Source organism: Vipera ursinii (genome assembly GCF_947247035.1).
Source record: "Vipera ursinii genome assembly, chromosome: 3".
NCBI classification, from domain to species: domain Eukaryota; kingdom Metazoa; phylum Chordata; class Lepidosauria; order Squamata; family Viperidae; genus Vipera; species Vipera ursinii.
Window position 1 is genome coordinate 50,036,637 of NC_139516.1, and position 20,610 is coordinate 50,057,246.

General features: G+C 36.8%; 1 protein-coding gene across 1 annotated transcript in view; it reads right to left on the bottom strand.

The window, feature by feature from the left end:
- Positions 1–20,610, bottom strand: part of ITPR3 (inositol 1,4,5-trisphosphate receptor type 3) — a 119,689-nt gene that overhangs the window by 72,919 nt on the left and 26,160 nt on the right. Inside the window, exons 2-3 of the mRNA XM_083360433.1 lie at positions 16,040–16,110; positions 4,179–4,300 (exon numbers count right to left, since the gene is read on the bottom strand). Of these exons, the coding sequence (XP_083216559.1) occupies positions 4,179–4,300; positions 16,040–16,110 (193 nt within the window). The remainder of the gene's footprint in view (positions 1–4,178; positions 4,301–16,039; positions 16,111–20,610) is intronic.

Here is a 20,610-nt window from a genome sequence, read left to right on the forward strand (position 1 = left end):
ATCGAAATGCTGAAAAATGTTTCGTGAAATCTCAAAAACCAGAAATCTAAAAGAATAAGACGTCCATTAGCTAGGGATGGGCCTGCAGCTTTTCACTCAGCATTATCAGTAGAATAGCAATAGCACTTAGACTTATACGCTTCACAGTGCTTTACAGCCCTCTCTCAGCGGTTTACAGAGTCAGCATATTGCCCCCAACAATCTGGGTCCTCATTTTACCGATCTCGGAAAGATGGAAGGCTGAGTCAACCTTGAGCCGGTGAGAATCGAACTGCTGAACTAGAAGCACATTAAATGCATGTAAAGTGGCATTTACTGTAGGCATTTCTGTAATACAAAATTATAGGAACAATTGGTGAACAATAAAGCAGTGAAGCCAAGAATTCAATATAACCAAACTTAGTCTGTTTCTCACCTCATCCTCAAAGCCCTCCTAAAATGGAATTTATTGCTAGTCTTCCAAGGCAGGAAAAAGCCAGCTAGGGCACAACATGCAGCATGTGAAAAAATGGAAAAGAAAAACCTGTGATGAATTGTTAATAGAAGCTCAAGAAAAGGGTGCTTTTCTTAGCATCTAAAAGTACAGGGGAGAATAGCTGTCAAGAGACCAACTCTGTGATAACGCCAATGGAACTTAGCAAACACGTCCCTATGACGCTTGGTAATGTATGGCTGGGCAGCTACTTCATCCATAGCACCAAAATGAAAATCAACTGCCTTCCTTAACCCAAGACCTTTAAAAAAATGTTCATCTTCATGTCACCAAATTGGGGAAGTCTAGAGATCAGATTGTCTAAAGTAGGGGTGTCAAACTCGCAATATCACGTGATGTGTCGCAACATATTGCGACTTTTTTGCCATTGCCGGCAATGGGGTGGGCGTGGATTTGCTATGATGCATTCGGCCCGCGGGCTGGCACTTTGGCACCCCTGGTCTAGAGAGAAGTCCAATTGAAACTCCTGAGGGTTATTTCTGAGTAAATATGCACGACAACATTTTAAGACTACCTCTGAAGGTTCCAACCAGCCTCAAAGGCTCCAACATACTTTAGTCTTTCCATTCTTTCATTTTATTCTATTTTCCATTATTTATTTTTGGAAATTTATTTCCTCTGATTGAAAAGCAGTAGTCAGCCTAATTTGAAAAGGGATAAAAAGATGTTATCAGATGTATCATGAAATGCGCCTGTGAAATTCCAGTTCCAAACTAAGACATAGTTACAATTTTTCTGTCAGGGTTTGGTTTTTTTTTTGGTTGAACATCCACTTTTTCTCTTTCTTATGATGAAATACATGTATCATGGCATATGCATGTGCTAAATACAATAAGTAAAATAAGAAAAGACACTTTATGTTATGACCTTGATACTTGCCACAGAGATAATTTTCATTAAATTTCAAATATTTACATATTAATGTGTGTCCTTTCAATGCATTTGGTGCTTTTGTTATATTGAATGCATTGAATTAATATATTACCTGCATTGCGAAAGGTGCTCAGACAAAAATCCAGAAAAAAGAGAAGCAAGTGGATTTCACTGTAAGCTATAGAACAAACATAGGAAACGCAAGCAATTGCTCAGTCAACTCAGCATTCATTCCACAAGCATATTCCACACAGAGATAAATTAGAATCAGCAGAAGTATTCAGCATTTAGAAAGTCTGGGTTTCTGAAAAGAACCCGGGTGGCTCTGGAAATGAATTTGTACACTTTTAGTTCATGTTCATTCCGTCAAGAAGATCAGACACAAAATGTGACATTATACAGTAAAGATTTTCCTTCGCCTTCTTCTTTCCAATCCAGTGCCTTAAAAGCAACACATTGAAATAGAACACTCTCTTCCTCCTCATACAGGAGGAAGAACCAACTAAATGTTTATGTGTGAAAGACACAGAAAGAGTGGAGCAAACAGTCATAAATCAGTCCTCACCAACCTTGCAGATATGTGGAACTGCATTCCAAAACTCCTAACCATGATTGGTTGGGAAAGATTGCCCTAGATAACAAGCCTGTGCTTGGGGAGTTGGCTTAGATTTGTTTTGCTTCTAATCATGGAGGTGACATAATTTTCTTCACTGAGACAAAGAGGAAATATGACTTGCCTTGATCAAACATTTTATTTCACCTTGAGCCTTCTCCACTGTCTCTCTCTAACCTTTCCTGTTAGCCTCTTTCCTCACATAGAAAAGTCTGATGAAGTTTGTATACAAATGCTTCTTCCAACAATAGCTAGTTAGAAATCTTTTACTGCCTCAAAGGCTCCTCTCAGCACTCAAAGGAAATTGTGGAGGTGTTCCAACAGAGTGAAGCTTATGTATCCACTATTTTCCACTCTTAAAACCAAAGAAGCCTTGAATTTACCCTAGTGGGGTAACTCCACTTTAATCTTGCTGCAGTAAGAGTAGGTGTAATTTAGCAAACTACTGTGGATGCATAAGGAACTTTCCACTTACCTGAAACTTAAAAGGTACATGTACAAGAGATACAGGATGCATCTAATCACCAATGTTGTGTATCAGCTAATATTTAGCAGAAAATAGCTAGATTAGAAAGACTAAAGCACAAAATAAATCTAGGCTCACAAGGGAAACTCAACAAAATGAAAAAAGCTTTTTTGGCTATGTCAATAGTAAAAGGAAGAAAAATGAATGGTTGGCCCCACTATTAGAAGATAGTTAGATAGAAACGGAGGACAGGGGGAAAACTCCATTTATTTCCTATTTTGTTCTCATCTTCTCTAAAAAGGAAACTGTCATCAAGTGAACCTAAACAAAACAATTGCAAAGAGGGAGACTGGCAAACACAAGGAAATAAAAAGGTGGTTAGGGAGTACTTGGCTATTATGGCCAACTTTAAATTTCCAAGAATTTGTAGATATCATTTCAGAGACTCTTGTTCTGAAATTTGAGAAAGCACAGGGATTAAGCACAGTTCTAGAAGACTAGAGAAGGGTAAATGTTGTTCCTATGTACAAAAATTGGAAGACAGACAACCTGAGTAACTACAGACATGACCATTTGACAAAGAATCAGGGCAAAATTCAGGGAAAAAATTATTAAGTAATCAGTTGGTAGTTATATAAAAAAGAATGCATTGTTTGACTGGAACCAGCATTGGGATATCAAGAATAAATCATGCCAAACCATGTGTTTTTAGTTAAATTTACCTGACCATGAAATGGACAAGGTGTAGCTTTACTTCAACAAAACAAATTTTACAAACTCTCCTCTAATATTGTACTATATAAGATGCTGGAGAAGACTCTTGCGAGTCCCTTGGACTGCAAAGCGATCAAACCGGTCAGTCCTAGAGGAGATCAACCCTGACTGCTCTTTAGAAGGCCAGATCCTGAAGCTAAAACTCAAATACTTTGGCCACCTAATGAGAAGGAAGGACTCACTGGAGAAGAGCCTAATGCTGGGAAAGGTCGAGGGCAAGAGAAGAAGGGGACGACAGAGAATGAGGTGGCTGAATGGAGTCACAGAAGAAGTAGGTGTGAGCTTAAATGGACTCCAGAAGATGGTAGAGGACAGGAAGGCCTGGAGGAATGTTGTCCATAGGGTCGCGATGGGTCAGACACGACTTCGCAGCTAACAACAACAAGATGTCAAAATCCAAACTACTAATGATGACTAGATGGTTGAACATTTATATAAAATAAGTATGCATGAAAGTCTTCAAGTCAAACAAGGAAAGTTTTGAATAGCAGGTCAGAGTGCAATTTTAAGCCTTCTGTTCAATATATTTATAAATGACTTGGAAAATAGGATCATCAAATTTATAGACAACACATAGTAAGAGAATAGGGTATCAAGATTCAGAATGATCTTGACAAAGTGGAATAACAGGAGAAGCCAAGAAAACATATGTCAACAGGGGTAGATGTAAAATCCATTATTTAGGTAAGAAAAATGGACTGCAATACATGGAAAAAAGGACCTTAATGTCTTTGCAGTTCACAAGGTAATCACTTTGCAGTGGCAAAACACAAATGCAATTCTAGGCTACATCAATAGCTGTACAGTGTCCTTCCTCTTGTTCTGTGATGGTCAGATTGAGCCTAAAACATGGTGTCCAGTTCAGGGAAGCACATTTTAGCAAAGACAAAGGAGAGGAACCATTTGTTTGATCAAAATAAACATGGCTATCAGAAACATGGTTTGGGAGCCTACCATACCTGAAGTTTCTGCAATAGTACTACATCAGCTATTTTGTCCTTGTCCTGCTTTGTTTGTTTGGCTTTCCAGTATTGCTTCTGAGCAGAATAGCGGTTCATGGGACATACTCTGAAGAGACAATCTGCAATGAGAAGAAGCCAAAGAATTAGAAAGTGATCATTCTAATACCATAGTTTATTTTCTGTTTATTATTAAGCACTTACTGTACTCTTATATGAATAGAGTTACCACTGATGAGTTATCAGTTGAATCTTATACATATGATACAAATCTAGGGGGAAAAACGTTATATGGCAGGAAAAATGCTTTTAAAATGTGGATACAACCACCCAAGTCAGCTGAGTTTCCCCACTCAAGTGCAAAATAGCCATGTGAGAATACAAATTATCTAAGAACGTTTACACATTGTCACAGCAGATATGGCACCTAGCAAGACTTATTCGGACTTAGAAAGCTGAGCGTTGTCAAGCTCACAGGTAGTCTATGACTTATGACCACACCTGGGGATGGAACTCCCATTGCTAAGTGATTGCAGTCATTAGTGAGTCATGCCTAAATTTATGACCTTTTGTTGTGGTCATTAAGTGAATCATCTCATTGTTAAGTAAATCTGGCTTCCCACATTTACATTGTTTGTTCAAAGGTCCTGGGAAAGTTGCAAATGGTGATCACATGACTTTGGGACACTGCATCCATCATAAATGTATTCTAGTTGCCAGGCATCTGAATTCTTATCACCTGATCACAGGGACAAGTCACTTTTGCAGCACCATTGTAACTTTGAACAAATGGTTGTAAGTCTAGGACTACATATAGTTAATAATTAGATGGGAGATTATAATACTCTGTAGATTAGATGGAAAATGTGTGTGTGTGTGTGTGTGTGTGTGTGTGTGTGTGTGTGTGTGTGTACAATATGAAAGAAGGCTATGAAAAATTACTTTATATTGTTGCTAAGAAAACTACATTGGCAGATCTGTGTAGTCACCTGCAGCTGAACATAACTCAAAACAACAGCTTTTATTTATGCTTATGTATACACAATATGTGTGTGTGTGTGTGTGTGTGAGAGAGAGAGATGACATTTATGATATTTGTCATTGAGCAGATAATCATAAATGCCAACTCATCTATAGCTTATACTGTTTATAAGAAAACAGATTCTCATATATATTTTACAACTGAAGACCAATTTTAAATGACATTGCACATACAGCTGTCAGGCAATGACAAACAGTAGAATCCTTCTAATATGAAGTAAGACTAATTCTTCCATGCCTTTCTCCTGACATGAAATAGATATCAGAATAAATACAGAAGATAGATAAAATTGCCACTGAAATGTCAGCCTGCATTTATTTAGGAGAAAGGGAAACAAACACAGCGCATGCCTATGGAATGTACCTTCTTCATACTATCCATTACACAATGCTACATTACAGCAGTGAAAGTGCTAGATCTATGCTTGGGATTCAGAACATAATTTTGCAAGAGTCAGCTTTCCCACATATGCATGCATGCCAGAGTTGACAAGATTGAATCCTACTTTAATACTGGCAACAAGGCACTTCCTCTACCAGACAGGAGAGGGATTGCAGGCAAACCACATTAGCCACAGCATGGCCAACTGAAACCATCGCTTCCCTCTCTCCTATCCTTTCTCCACCCCTTTATCTCATGACCTTGAGTCCTCTCCTGCCAAGCATTTTTTTCTTCCTCCTAAGCAAGGCCCCTAACAGACCATAAGCAAAGTGAATGTTAGGGAATATATTAGGAAAAATGGACTCCGTGCAATTCTTCATCATTTTCACACCAAAAGCCCGATGCCCAAAATCGCATCAACACATTTGCTGACGGCTGTAAAACTGGGACAAAAAAATTCTCTACTACCTTAAGCAAAAATGTTTCATCTCCCAAGAAAGGAAGAACATATTCATTCATTTTCAGAGAAAAAAGGTAAAGGTAAAGGTAAAGGTTCCCCCGCACATGCGTGCTAGTCGTTTTCCGACTCTAGGGGCTGGTGCTCATCTCCATTTCAAAGCCGAAGAGCCAGCGCTTGTCCGAGGACGTCTCCGTGGTCATGTGGCCGGCATGACTAGATGCCAAAGGCGCATGGAATGCTGTTACCTTCCCACCATAGTGGTCCCTATTTTTCTACTTGCATTTTTACGTGCTTTCGAGCTGCTAGGTTGACAGAAGCTGGGACGAGTAACAGGCGCTCACTCTGTTATGTGGCACTCGGGATTCAACCTGCCAAACTGCCAAACTTCTGATCGACAAGCTCAGCGTCCTAGCCCACTGAGCCACCGCGTCCCTACTTTCAGAGAAAAGGAAGGTTCAAATATTTTTCAGGTGACAGTACCTTTAAATTGGGGGGGGGGCAGATTTTCCAGAGGCAATAGCTATCCTGCTTGAGGAAGAGTTGAAGAAATCTTGTAACTAATACAAAAACATGGAATTAACGAAGTATGGTTTCAGTGAATTTTGACTATCCCACCACCACCACCACCCATGGTCAACATGGTTACATTGCTTATTCAATTTGAGAATGGTAAGATGTTATTAACATTTTTTTTTCTCTTTGAAAAATACCTTGGTGCTTTTTCAAAAGTTCACTGTTTCCTGGGAAAGAATGCTTGAAGGTGGGGCAAGGCACTTTTCTAACAGCCATGTAGAAAGTAATAGCCCCTGCACATTTATAAGTTGGACAACACCATAGAGAAAGCACATTAGGCTCAACCCCGCCCAGAGTTGAATCAAATTTTGTAGCATTCCCCATCTATATAAAACTTGTGAAAATCACTGAGCCATACAGCTACTCAGCACTAATTCCAGTTTTGGAAACTACTCGTGAGAAAGATGTTTCCAAATAAATGAAAGCAAAGCTCTTAATGTCACTCATTGCAATCCAGACACCTCAGATACAAAAGAAAATCATTTCCAGTCTTGGATCGCATCCCAAACTGCTGGCAAGCACGCAATCGGTTATTTATCTAGAGGAGAAGTAATAAGCCAGCAAAAACACAGCTTTTACTGGTTCTGGAGGGGAGCCATTTTTACATCTTGTTTCACAGGACTCTTTGTCCTGTGGGAATGCCCCATGGCATGTAAGACCTGGGTCATTACACCCTTGCAGAAAAAGTCCTTAGCTGGTTCTTTATCTCTGTGGTAGAACCCAGGTTCACTTCTGCTAACAACACAGATCTGGTCAAACTATGTTTCCAAATTACTTCATGCCAACTGTACATATTCAAATACAATTAAATATTCATTTCCCAAATCCCCCAATACTGAAAACCAGATGCCAGGGAGAAAAGAAAAATACTAGGCTTCTCCTAGAGAAGTTTATTAGATCATTAATTAAAGTTAAAGCATAAAAAACAATTAACCCGTGGAACAACCTGCCTCCAGAGGTGGTGAATGCTCCAACACTGGAGGTTTTTAAGAAGAGACTGGACAGCCATTTGCTTGAAATGGTAAAGAGTCCTGCCAATTGTTCTACACATGGAGGTAAACATATGCGTTTTTTGCCTAACGAAACTAAAAGTAGATTGATAGATTGATTGGGCTCTTGATAAAGCTACATCCCTCCTCAAAAACTCCCAAGGCAAAAACTTAAGAGATCCCGTATTATGTATCCATTGTTAATAAGAGTCAATGTTATATATTTTGCACTTTTCTCTACTTTCCTCCTCTGGTTACCTGAAGGCAAATTGGATGCCTAGCTCCCTCTATTTCCAATTTTCAAAATCGAACAAAGGAAAGAAAATAAAGGTGATTTCTGAACAAAATGTTTAGAATTCTTAGTAGAAATCTTTATTTAAACCTCAGTTTAAATATAGAAACAGAGAAGAAGGGAACCAGATAATTAAAAGGTCCACAAAGAACATAAGGTTACGGAGATTGAGAGCGCTTTAATTCAATGGTCCTCCCACTTTTTGCCTCAGCCAAAAATACTGAAGGAATACATGTAGGTATTTTCATGAGCATCATTTACAGGGTTAAATTGCAGCAGTGATTAAAGGACTTTGATTTTGGTCTTTCCCTGAGGGCTGAAAAACAAGGCAAGACAGAGGTGTGAATACTTTACTAAAAGAATGTCAGCCTCCTATTGTTGATTCTGCTAGATACTGCTGAGAATCTGGATGGAGTCTATGAACAACACCAATCATGGAATCCACTGTCTTCTTATACCGTTATACATGTATAACAGTATAAGGCATGCAGCAGTGTGGAAGGGTGTGTTGCCATCCTGCTCTGCGGTAAAGTTATTTGTTCAATTCACTCTCACAACCAATAAAATACCCGGGACTTGAATATTATCCTTGTTTTCTCCCAACATGTTCAAACATAAGGCTGTGCCATATTGAAAAAAGCCTTGGGGAAAGTTAAGAGTGAGAAGGAACAAGAACTTGCCAACTTTTATTGTCCTAGCTAAGTTCAAACACTTTATAACCGAAATCTATTTTTTTTTAGCTGTTATCAACAGTTGGTGCAAGACGCATGAGTTTTTGCATGTGTACATTTTAAAAGCTATTTCATTTAAGAAGTCTGCTTCTCCATAAATATATACAGTCAGTTCTCTTCCAGAAGCTGTGACTAGGTCGCATATTTTGCAATAAAAAGCCGTAGGAATATATGTCATCCTATGAGGCATCCATGAGTCACAATGTACATGTTTAAAAAGAAATGCTGAAGCAATCTTTGATAAACCTAGTTATTGGGGTTTCAAGTCATCAGTTGCTTTGGAAAGGGAAGAAACTTCTGTGTCAAAAATGCCAGGATCTAAACTAAGCTATATGAGCAGAAATAAGTCTAATCATTATCAATGTCATAAAATACTTGTAGTAATCAATTACCTGCTTCGCTGGTCAGCTCTCATAAAATGCATAAAGCATGTTCTTGGCTAGATTCATCACAACTCTAATGGTCCCCAAGACCATGTAAAGTGAGGACAAGGTTAGAGTAAATGTTGACCTGTATTCTTAAATGGCCCACAATAGCTGTCCTCATTTTGGGTGCAGGTGCTAAACAGAAAAAAAAAGCATTTTGAACTGAAACTGATGATTCCAAGTATGTAAACCTAGGGAATCTCCATAGTTAGGGTATAACTAAATACGATTCTAATAAATCCCCAAACCTGGAATTATATCTCATTGATTTTAGTATCTCTGTCCTAAAGTTTCAGTGCTTGATGACGTAATCCATACCAAAACAAATTCTCTGTGTAGAGGACATAGCCCCTTATGGATGTCTCTTCCACATTCAGGCAGCTAAAAAGGATGTTTTCTGAGTTAGAAGGATCAGTATTTCCTTTTTGATGCAATGCTATTTTAATTAGTTTGACTGTAATAATTTAAAATTGTGCCAATTGAATCTGTCAGTATCAAGAAGATTATTATTATTATTATTATTATTATTATTATTATTATTATTATTATTATTAAGTTGGAAGGGACCTTGGAGGTCATCTAGTCCAACCCCCTGAGTCTTACTGCATTGACTTCATGGTCAATATGCTAAATCCAAGCTTAAATGACTGTAGACATATTCTAAGTGTTGCTAGTCTTCTATCATTGCAATATTTATTCTCTTTCAAAAACCTGCATTATAGCTAACGTCCATGCAGAAAAGTTGGGAGCACCTGAAAAAAATCCATTCCAACATCAGTTTTTTTTTTCTACTATGATTTCTTGTGTTCCCAACAAGAAAGAAACAAGAGAGGATGTAAGGACAAGACATACAGTAGGAGAATAAGGCAGATATGAAAATACGATGACCACTATTCCTGCCAACTGCAGGGCTGCCTTGCACATCAAATGCAAAAAAATGTTTTTAATTTCACAAATCATTTACAGCTTTAGAACTACATTTAGAACTTCAAAGGGACAGAGTTAGATCAAATGATAACGGGGGGGAAAAATCAACAAACCTCATACAGTGCAGTTTGTTATATCCTGCTTGAACCTGCAATTAGTTGGAAAATATTCTCATTCCATCAGGTTTATCTACAGTATTTCAGAATGCATACCCTGCTTAGATTAGATACTATCTCTCATTTTTAAGCAATAGGTCACATATATGTGTTTCCAAAGAATTTAGGTTATGCTTTGTTTATTTTCCCCCATTTTCTTGTTCAGGCTTTCATTTTTCCTAAAATTTAGAATTCTATTTAGCAGTGAAAGAACGCAAATGACAGGAAAACAATAGCAGAAAGAAATTTCACAGTGATACAATGTATTTTTAATCTACTACAGATACATTCACTGTCAATTAATTTAAACGGGTTTAGAAAACAAATTTAAACTGTCCTAAAAGGAAAATATATGCATAGTTTCTATATTTCAGCAGCTGCAATGTGCCAAAACACAAAGAATATAGCACTATAGTGATCATAAGCCTGCAACTACATGCAAATGCATTAAAAAGAAGACATATAAATCCCTATTCAAGAAAGTAATATCTAAATCGGCTTTCTATAGTTTGGTAGCATTTAGATGTACTGGGACCACAATCCCCGGAATTCTTCAGTCATTCTGTTATTGGCCAAGTAGGGTAGATGAAGGCTATATTAAAATCTAGGTTCCAAACTAGATTTAATAGTTACAATATTACAAAGGCATTCCTAAAAATGTGAGAGGAGGGAAAAAAATAAGAACAAGAATTTTCTAGGCACGGGTATTAAGTGGACAGTACCATCCTTAGTAAACAGTCTGTGCAAATCCTTTCCCAGCTGAATGATTGAAAAAGCTCTTTCTGTAAAGTTTGGAACAGAATTTCACTGGGGGGGGAGTCCCAAAACAGAGAGAAAATTGAGTTACCACAGTTGGACACAGATGTACTGGAAAATAGGGCTTTTAGGAAAAGAAGTACAGGGATTCAGCTTGCTTGTGGTTGTATGGTTCCTTTGGGCATTATACACTCTTTCACAGGCCAAGAGTTGCCCTGCCCTTTTGGTGACTCATCCCACTTTCCCTTTGGACCAAGACACGAGGCAGCCAATAGCTAGAGACAGACTTCAGATTCAGCGACTCCTGCGTGAATGGGAAATCATTACCAAATATTGAGTCAAGGAAGGGGTGGCTAAAGTGTGCCAAATGGGAGTAGTCCAAATTAAGGCAACTGCCTCAAGCTTGTTTGCTTAAAGGATCTCTAATCTCCTGCCTCTCCTATTTTCTACAGAAAAGCAAATGCTTTTGTATGAAAGACAAGCACTTTCTTTGGTAACATTTGTTTTTATGTTCATAAGATTGTTGATACGGAGCCTTGCCTCACCACAATCCTCAAAGCTCCCTCCTTAGTTCCAATGTTGCTTAAACTTTAAAAAGAATACAGGTGGTCCTCAATTTACAACAGTTTTTTAGTGACCGTTTGAAGTTGCAAATGGCATGTATTTATGACAGATGCAGTATCCCAGGGTCATGTGATTACCTTTTGCGACCTTCTGACAAGCAAAGTCAATGAGGAAGCCAGATTCAACCATGTTACTAACTTAACAACTGCAGTAATTCACTTAACAACTGTGGCAAGAAAGGTCATCAAATGGGCAATATTCATTTAACAAATGTCTTGCTTAGTAAACATAAATTTTAGGGTCAAATTTTGGGACTATCTGTACAAGATCTGCTTACTGTTAGGGAATCTGCTTTTAACTTTCAAAGCAAACTGACAGCAAAAACATTCTAACATATAAGCTGCCTCTTTAAAAAAAATAGCTAGTTAGGTTGCTCTAAATTTTAAAACTGTATTGCTCTTTTTTATTTTTTTAGAAACAGCTGGAAATAGAATGATTCCATATGAGGCACTCAGCAATCCTATTATTTCAGTCATTCCTGTCCCCAAACCAAAATCCTTTTGTAACGTTTACTTATAATTAAGCCCCATCCACCAATGTCTCCTTCACTGTTAATTAAATTTTTCTCTGTGCATATTCAGCCTATTGCATTTCTTCATATTCAGCACCACTGAAGGAATTACCTTTTAATTTTCTCAATTTATATTCCCTGAGAAAAGGGGAAAGGGTGGTTTTTTTTCCCTAGTGAAAGAGCACTAAATATGCAAGAAAACAAGCTAACCAGAGACTGGGGCAGAACAAATGACAAACAATGTCATGCTAGTAAGATACAAATAATCCTTTCTTCATTTTGTCCAAAGCATCAAAAGGATCCTAAGTATACCTGTGTTGCTAACCTTTTAACCCAGACATGTCAAACTCACGATGTCACGCAACGTATCGGGATGATTTTGCCATTGCTGGCAATAGGGTGGGTGCAGCTTCTGCATGACGCATCCAGCCCATGGGCCAGCAGTTTGACACCCCTGTTCTAACCCATCCTGAGATTACTGTGGTCCACAGACCTACTACCAGCAGACATTTAGTTTTCTCAAAAGGTAATATGGCAAAATTTAGGCAGATGTAGGCACATTTACAAAATGCTAATTCCAATTTTGAAACGTGCATTTGAAAGGTGGGAACTTAGTGGGAAGAATAAGAAAAAGGCTGCTGAAGGCTCAAAAACAATTATGATTGATAAAAGAAGATATGGATGGAGACTAAGTCCTACAACAAAATTTCAATGTCACATTATTGACTTGTTTGATCAGGGATAAGTACTTTTATAAAATATGAGAATTTTTTGTGGACCTTCTTGATGAAACTGGACAAAACTGTCACTGATTTTTGAATTTGCAGATTGAAAATAGGGACATGAGAAGAAGTGATATATGTATCTTAATTTCAAATGTAGAGGAGAGATACCAAATTTGCTTGCATCCGCTATAAAGAAGATCAGAAGTTGCTTCTTTTAACATCTTTTTCTTTTTGTCTTTTTTCTTTTATTTCCTGCCTTTCTATCTTTACTTTTTATTTACGGTATTTTTTCTATTTCACCTTCTCTCTTTCAATTTTATTTAGTATTAGCTTTTATTACTGTTAAAAAATTTTCAATGAAAATCATTTTCAAAAGAAGGGTATACATAGACCAGTTAACAATGGCATCCTTCTAAGACAAGGGTGTCAAACTGCTGGCCCACGGGCCGGACACATCATGACAAAACTGTGCCCACTGAACTGCCAGCAATAGGGAAAAAGCTCCGATATGTCGCACAACGTCACATGATGTCGCGAGTTTGCATTGTCTGTTCTAAGAGAATGCTTGCAAAGCTTCAATTGCCCAAGTTTTACACCATGGGTGTCCAACCTTTCAGCCTGCTTGGGCTGCATTGAGTGAAGACGAAATTTTGGGTCTATGTTTGGTGGCCTCCGGAGAAACACCTGCAAGAACATTCAATTAGTTCACACTTATTTTAGTTATGGAAGCCATGGAGTGGCCTAGGCTGGAATAATGCTGTATCTTTATCCTACCACCAGTAACATCACCCATTTCATTGGAATAAGATTCTGATTCTGCTACCCTCTATGAAGGACTTCTAACTCTCTCCAGCATTATCACAGCCCACAAATGCAGTGAGCCACCAACCTAAGCTTTGTTGCAGTGTTGGGACACAGAAAATACAGCAGTTTCCCCAGTGACAGAAGGAAACAGTAACTTTCTCACCAAATATCTATAAACCTGCCTTCCCAAACCCTATTCCCTTCAGATATGATCGGTAAAGGAATGTTCAAAATTGCTGTCTCTTCAGTTAGAGGCTTTTTCATTGCTTTAGTCTCTATTGCCTTCCAGACTCATATTCTCAAACCTCCAGAGAGTCAAGGATTCCAAACCATCAATGCAATTCACCAGCTCTAATTATCGACCTTGGCAGCAGTACAATTTACTAATGCTAAGTCTTTTCAGTGAAATATTTCTCTTTGGCATTTGCCACAAACTGTAATGTTATTTAGTACACTAGAACAGTGGATCTGTTCTAGCCTACAATTCTATCAGGCTTAAAGACTCCAAAGACTTTTGTATTGTAATCCTTATTTTGTTCTTTTTTTCTCTCTCTTTCTTTCAAATTATATATTGTTCTTGGATGGGGCTTCCTCCCACTATGTGTAGCAACTAGCACAAGGTGGTTCTGATTTTATTGGCAGTTTGTAAGTGAAAGTAACAAAAACAGTCCTCCTGTTTAAGCAAGCCCTGTGAGCTGTTGCGAGGGAAGGGAAGAGGATAAAAACACTTTGTGCAGCCTTGACAGGAACTGTCGAAGAATAATGAAAACAATTTGGGAGGGAGGGCAATATGTGGCCAAATTTCCCATAAATCCCTGAGCAGATTTAGATTTGTTTATCCAGCCATGCCTGAATGTCTTTCCCTACTGATATTCTGTAGAAATATCTATTATAAAGTGAGAAGGAGACACTCCACCAAGAGCCTTTGGGGGAAATGTTCCTTGAACAGAGAAATTAAACTTCTCAGTATGCACTCAACATTTCATTTCCACCTTTAATCAAGCTCCCAATTTTAATATATTGCTAATTGGTTATCAGATTATCATCTCACACATACATAGCTTTGAAACCAAACCATTCTCTTTTAAGTTACCTGATTATTGCTACTAAGTCTATTTTTACTCTGCATTTTGTAAATTACTTGAGGATTGCACAGAAAGTACTGTAATCGGTGTAGCACAGTGGCTGTAAGCAAACTCACACAACCATTCTATTATATTGTTTTGGCCCTAGCTTGAATGATTGGTCCACTGTCTGAAACAGGATAATAAAGTTGCATTGCAAAAGTGGAGGCCAAAGGAGAATGTGATATGAAGTTGGTAGCCTTCCTTTCTACAGCAGAACAAGCATGTGGATGATATTAAATCTACTATATCTCAAGAGCAGCATGTCTCTACACAAGCCTATTCTTCATCTTAGGGCTTATTTTACCCTATTCTAGAGAGCTACTTCCATTTAACTGGAAGCAATTACAATACACCCTAACAATCTGAACAGAAGCTGTGGTTGTATACTTTAAGATAAGATGTAGAAAAATCAAAATTTAAAGGGTTGGCCCTATAAAGATGCCCTCAGTTTGAGATAGAACTGTCCCTATTGGAAGACGAATGACAATATTTGGTCTAGAATACACTGTAAATATGATGAACTGTACTAAATCTTGGGTGTGTCCTGTTATGTCTATTTTCATTTATTGATCTACATGTATACTTTGCTTTTCAAGTCCAAAAGCATTTCCCAGGCAGCTAATATTAGGTATAAATGTCTCCCAAAGTTGTACTGAGCCAGAACATCATCAATTGTCTAATCTCCTGGGTTTGAACAAGTGTATTGATTGAATTATACCTAAATATTCCAACTTGCCAATAAGAACACCAAATGACCTAAGGGATTTACCTCAATAGAGTTTTGTAACATTAGTTCCAAGTTTGGATTATTGGCTGACACTCATTATCTTAACCAGACGAAATTGAAACCTAGGATTTGTTCTTGTCTTAAGCATCTGTGTTCTTTGAAGAGTGACAAGCCATGAATCTCTGTTCAGCTGGAACATTATTAATCATGGATATGTATTGCTAGATTAATTTTGCCATTGCCTCAGGCAATATGACCTACCCCACATTGGCTGATTTTGGAAATCTAAGCAGGTAAGCATTTGGATGAGTGACTGCCAAGAAGTACCAGAGCTATATACTTGACTGAAAAGTTTTTTAAAAAATCCCTGAAGATAGCAAAAGCAAACCACTACATCTGTTGTCACAAAGTCATCTTTCTTGCTCAAATCTAAGGCAAAAACTATTACTGTTTCTGTTTAAACAGAAATTATAACCTTGTTATATACAATTCTTTTCTGTAGGATAGATACATTAATATCAATGAAGTTAGTCAGACATTATTGGTATCTGGACTAACACTTTGTCTGGATAGAAACAAAGTATCTAAAATGTTTATCAAAAGATTTCTTACCTCGAAACTTCTTAGGTGGATTTTCCAGATCACCAGCTGCTGGTTCTACCACACAGCGGTCATCCACCAGCCTGCAAAATAAACAAGAGGAAAAGAAGTTGTTTTATATGTCACCCAGAGTTGTGCTACATAAGATGGGCAGCCATATAAACATGATAAAGAAAAAAGAAAAAAGCAAATTTGTTTTGATTTAGATGGGTATTTGTAATTTTATTAACCATTCTGTTTTTATCATTCTCTCACCCACTTTATTTAACACTGTAGTGTCTAGTTAATGTTCTGCATTTGTTAAGGCTGAGAAAATAATGTAACTTGGCAATGCAAATTTTTAAAACTAGTCTCAGACTTTTGAATGTAGTAGACCATCGCCTTCTTAAGAGAATCATATTTTGGGATAATTATGTAGTCAGACATTTAGTAATAAGGTTCAACTCTGCAGAAATATCAACAAACATAAATGGAAAACTCTTGTGGTTTTCAACAGTAAACAGAAATGTCCTAACAGAAGTTTTTCTATTAAGAATCATTCAGGACAAATGTTTGTTTACACTAAACTGTAGTCAATATGATATTTTTCAAACTTTTGTCCCCACACTTTAAAAAAAATCCTTCTTATAATACTTTATGAACAATAAATAGTTAATTGTTATTTAGCATGAGATTCTAAAATAGATAACTAATGCAAATATATTTTGTGCTGAAATTTAAAATGATTTGGGGGTAATGTTAAGATTCTGAATAAGCTGACTTGTAATTTTAAACATCTGGAATTGGAATTTAACCATTCCACACTCTTAAGTCACTTAAAAGGTTGCATATTGAGTACACCATCTTTCTGGCACTTTCAAAGGAAAGTCATTCTTACTGTTAACAAACATTTCTAAAATGTTCTAAGAATCAAAACTGTTTTGTTTATTTGTTTCATACTGTAAATTAATTAACAATTAATCACTGATGCCTACTGAATAAGGGCAGGTCCATAGTGGTGGGCTATGCCGGCTTTAAAATTTCTCACTCCTGTCTATAGCTTGGTTCATACATTTCACAAACCACAACATGGCTTGTTCTGGGTTTAATATTTTATTTATTTATGTATTTATGAACCACCCATCTCCCTCCCAGAGGGACTCTGGAGATGTACAATCAAATATGCTATGCAAAGACACTCAAATATGTCTTACTATATAAAGCACACTTAAATTGTAACTTTGTATGCTTATGTGTACCTTAACTGTATTTTCATATAACATTTTCTCTATTGTTTAGTAAAGTAAGAGAAAACAGCATGCTTATACATTCTCTCCTCCATTCTTAGGCAAGTATACCTTACTTCTAGGTTTTCTAGGATAACTTTATCTATGTGCTCTGATGGCACACCGAGCATCAGAGAAAATTAATACAGATACTAGATTAGGAACAAATCTGTATATCTATTTGCCAGAATCTAATGGTCGGTCAGTTTGTTGGAAAGCTGGATATAGGCTATCTGGACTCAATAGTCAATGTTCAAACTGCCTTTTTTCCATCATTTAAAATATGTAATAATTAAAACACCAACACTGTACTTACTCTTTTCAGTTCTATATAAGACATGATTAAGCTAAAACTTTAGTCTGATCTTTCTTTCTCTTACTAAAAACCATAATATGAAAGCCCTGATTGATTGAAGTTATTATGGAGGTCAGGAAGTAACTGACACACAAAAGAAAGATTGTGACTTTAAATGTACAAGTAAAAGGTAAAGAACATGAATTAATAAAAAAAATGTGGTGTATGTGTGTCTGTGAACTAAATAAAAAGGCAAGTGTTTTAAAAGGCTACAATGCCACTAGCTACCTTGTGGAAACCATTCTTACAGAGAAAAGAAAGCAAGTGAAAATCTCTCTCTGAAATTCTCTCATATCGCGTGACATTTCCACACTTTGCTTTGCAAGAAGGATCCCAGAATTTTGAGGCCTCTTTTTTTAAAAAAAAAAATGTTAGGGGTGTGTAGGTGTGTTTATTGAAAATTAATAATGTTGCTTGTAAGCTGCTTTGCTTAGATCTGTATCTTGAAAAGCAAGATGTAAAGGAGAATAATCAATCAAATTAAGCCTGACAGATTCACATACAAAAAAACATCCACTATACGTCATAATACGTCACATGATGTGATCAAGTTTGATACCCGTGCTCTATATGTTCTTTCTCCCCACTTCAAAGATTCCTCATAAAAGAACTCAAGAAGACTCTGGATGTAAATATTTTGAGTTGCTTCATACTCTGTCAGGGAGACACAGCCCACAACCCACAATAAATAAATAAATAAATAAACTTATAAACTGAGATAAATAAATCAACTTATACCTTAGCTCAGAATGTGAATCCAACCTATAATTTATCTAGGCAAATAGTCCCCAACCTATGGTTCATAAGCACCACTGATCCATGGGGCAGGGGAAGATAATGTAATAATAATTTAATCCTATATATGTTTTTAGTATCACAATCCAGGCTGCATTATTTGCAATGTAATTTGCTTTACAAGCATCCTTGTATCCTACCACATTCTTCCACTGAACTATGCCTGTAAATAAGCACATTAACTGATTTTAAAAGTTGCATTTTTAATATTGTTTCAAATATATCAAGCATAGCCTATGCTGAAAAGCATTTAGAAATAACTTGCTTCTATGGTATCTATGAGAGCTTTCAGTAAAAATGTACTTGCCTGCATAAAGAAAACATTAGAAGTAGCTCATTTGGTCAGCACTTCCTAATGCATAATTATTATGTCCCATTAAAAAGTTATTTTCTGTATGTCAACAGAATCATTTTGCTGAATAATGATAGGATACTTTGGTAAGTGGCTTTCTCAAAGAGAAATTCTTTAATGTATGTCAAGCTGAAAGCTTCCAATTATAAGATGCCACAAATAACTGTGATCATCATTCAGAAAAGATCACTACAGGTAGCCTTTGGCTTACAACTGTTCATTTAATGACCATTCAAAGTTACAGCAACACTGGAAAAAGTGACTTATGACTGTTTTTCACACTTATGACCATTGCAGTATCACCATGGTCATATGATCAAAATACAGGCACTTCACAGCTTGGCATGTATTTATGACAGTTGCATGATGGTCATGTGATCATCATTTGTGACCTTCCCAGACGGTTTCCAACAAGCTAAGTCAATGGGAGGGAAGCTGGATTTGCTTAACAACTGTACAATTCACTTAACAACTGCAGTGATTTGCTTAACTATGGCAACAACAAAAAAAATCATAAATAAATAAATAAATAATGGTCATAAAATGGAGGGCAGCTCACTTAACAACTGCCTCACTTAGCAATACTGGATTCAATTGCGGTTGTAAGTTGAGGACTACCTATACCATACCATAGGCATCAGTAATATATCTTCTTCCTTTCCTGCTTTGATATCGTAACTTTTGGGCTGCGGTTGTAATCGCTATCACGGATACAATAAATTTTAATCATTCCACCTTGATTCCTGAGTAATCAATGACGCTGAGGCAGAAAGCATAATGACATGCCAGCTGTAAAATGTGGCCAAAAACTGTAAAACAAAATTTCCACCTCTCCTATTGGATTTGTAAGGTGTTCCTTGTAGTAATCCAAAGTAGTTCCAACAATGTTAATTTTATTCCGTTCTAAGATTGTTCAATAAAAAAGTATCAATTTATTTTAAAATTTAATAATTTCCAGAATCCCAATAAAAACTGAAGGGTTTTAGGTGAGCTGTTGCAATACTGAATATTCTGTACAAGATACAACCTGTAGTAAATTATAGTCTAGGGAAAAGATTCCTGTTCTAGTCAGCGAAAACCACATCCAGGACACACTGTCATTCCTTGACCATGCTCAATCCTCCTTAGGTTCTTTCTTGTTATTATTTCACATATCTGCCAATTTCCCATGAAGAATTTCTAACTTCCCACAAATAAAGCAATATTTTAAAATTATTAAAATCTTTGAGAAATTCAAATGAGTACGGCATTATGAGATGCCTGGAATCAAATGAGAGAACCTGACTTTTCTTTTGCTTGTCTTATGCAATGACATCTGGAAAATTTCTAGTCCCCTGCATTATGACTACCTTTTTTAGTGGTAAATAAAAAAGAAATATCCATAAATAACCCACCGATTAGTCAATTGTCAATTGATAGTCATAATTTAAAGGAAATAAATTTTTTATTCTTTCTATCGAAGCCATCTCTTCTTAAATAGGTAGCATTCAGTATTGTGGTATTGTTTCTCGAAGATCCTTTACTACAAGTTTACTACAGTTTATGGGTATCAGTTAATAATAATAGCTTTTTTAACCCTGACACACAAGACAAACAAAAGTTTCCAAATAATTATCCTCCTTCCTTATTTAGTTATCACAGTTACATTACTCACCTTGGGTAACAGATTGAGCTGAAAGAATAACTGGCCCAAAATCATATAATGGCATCTAAGGGTCTGCCTGGTCCAAATCTAGCACCTCAACCTATACGCTATATTGATTCCTCGATAGAAAAGTATCATTGGTGGGTATAATTATGGTTCATCTATGCATAT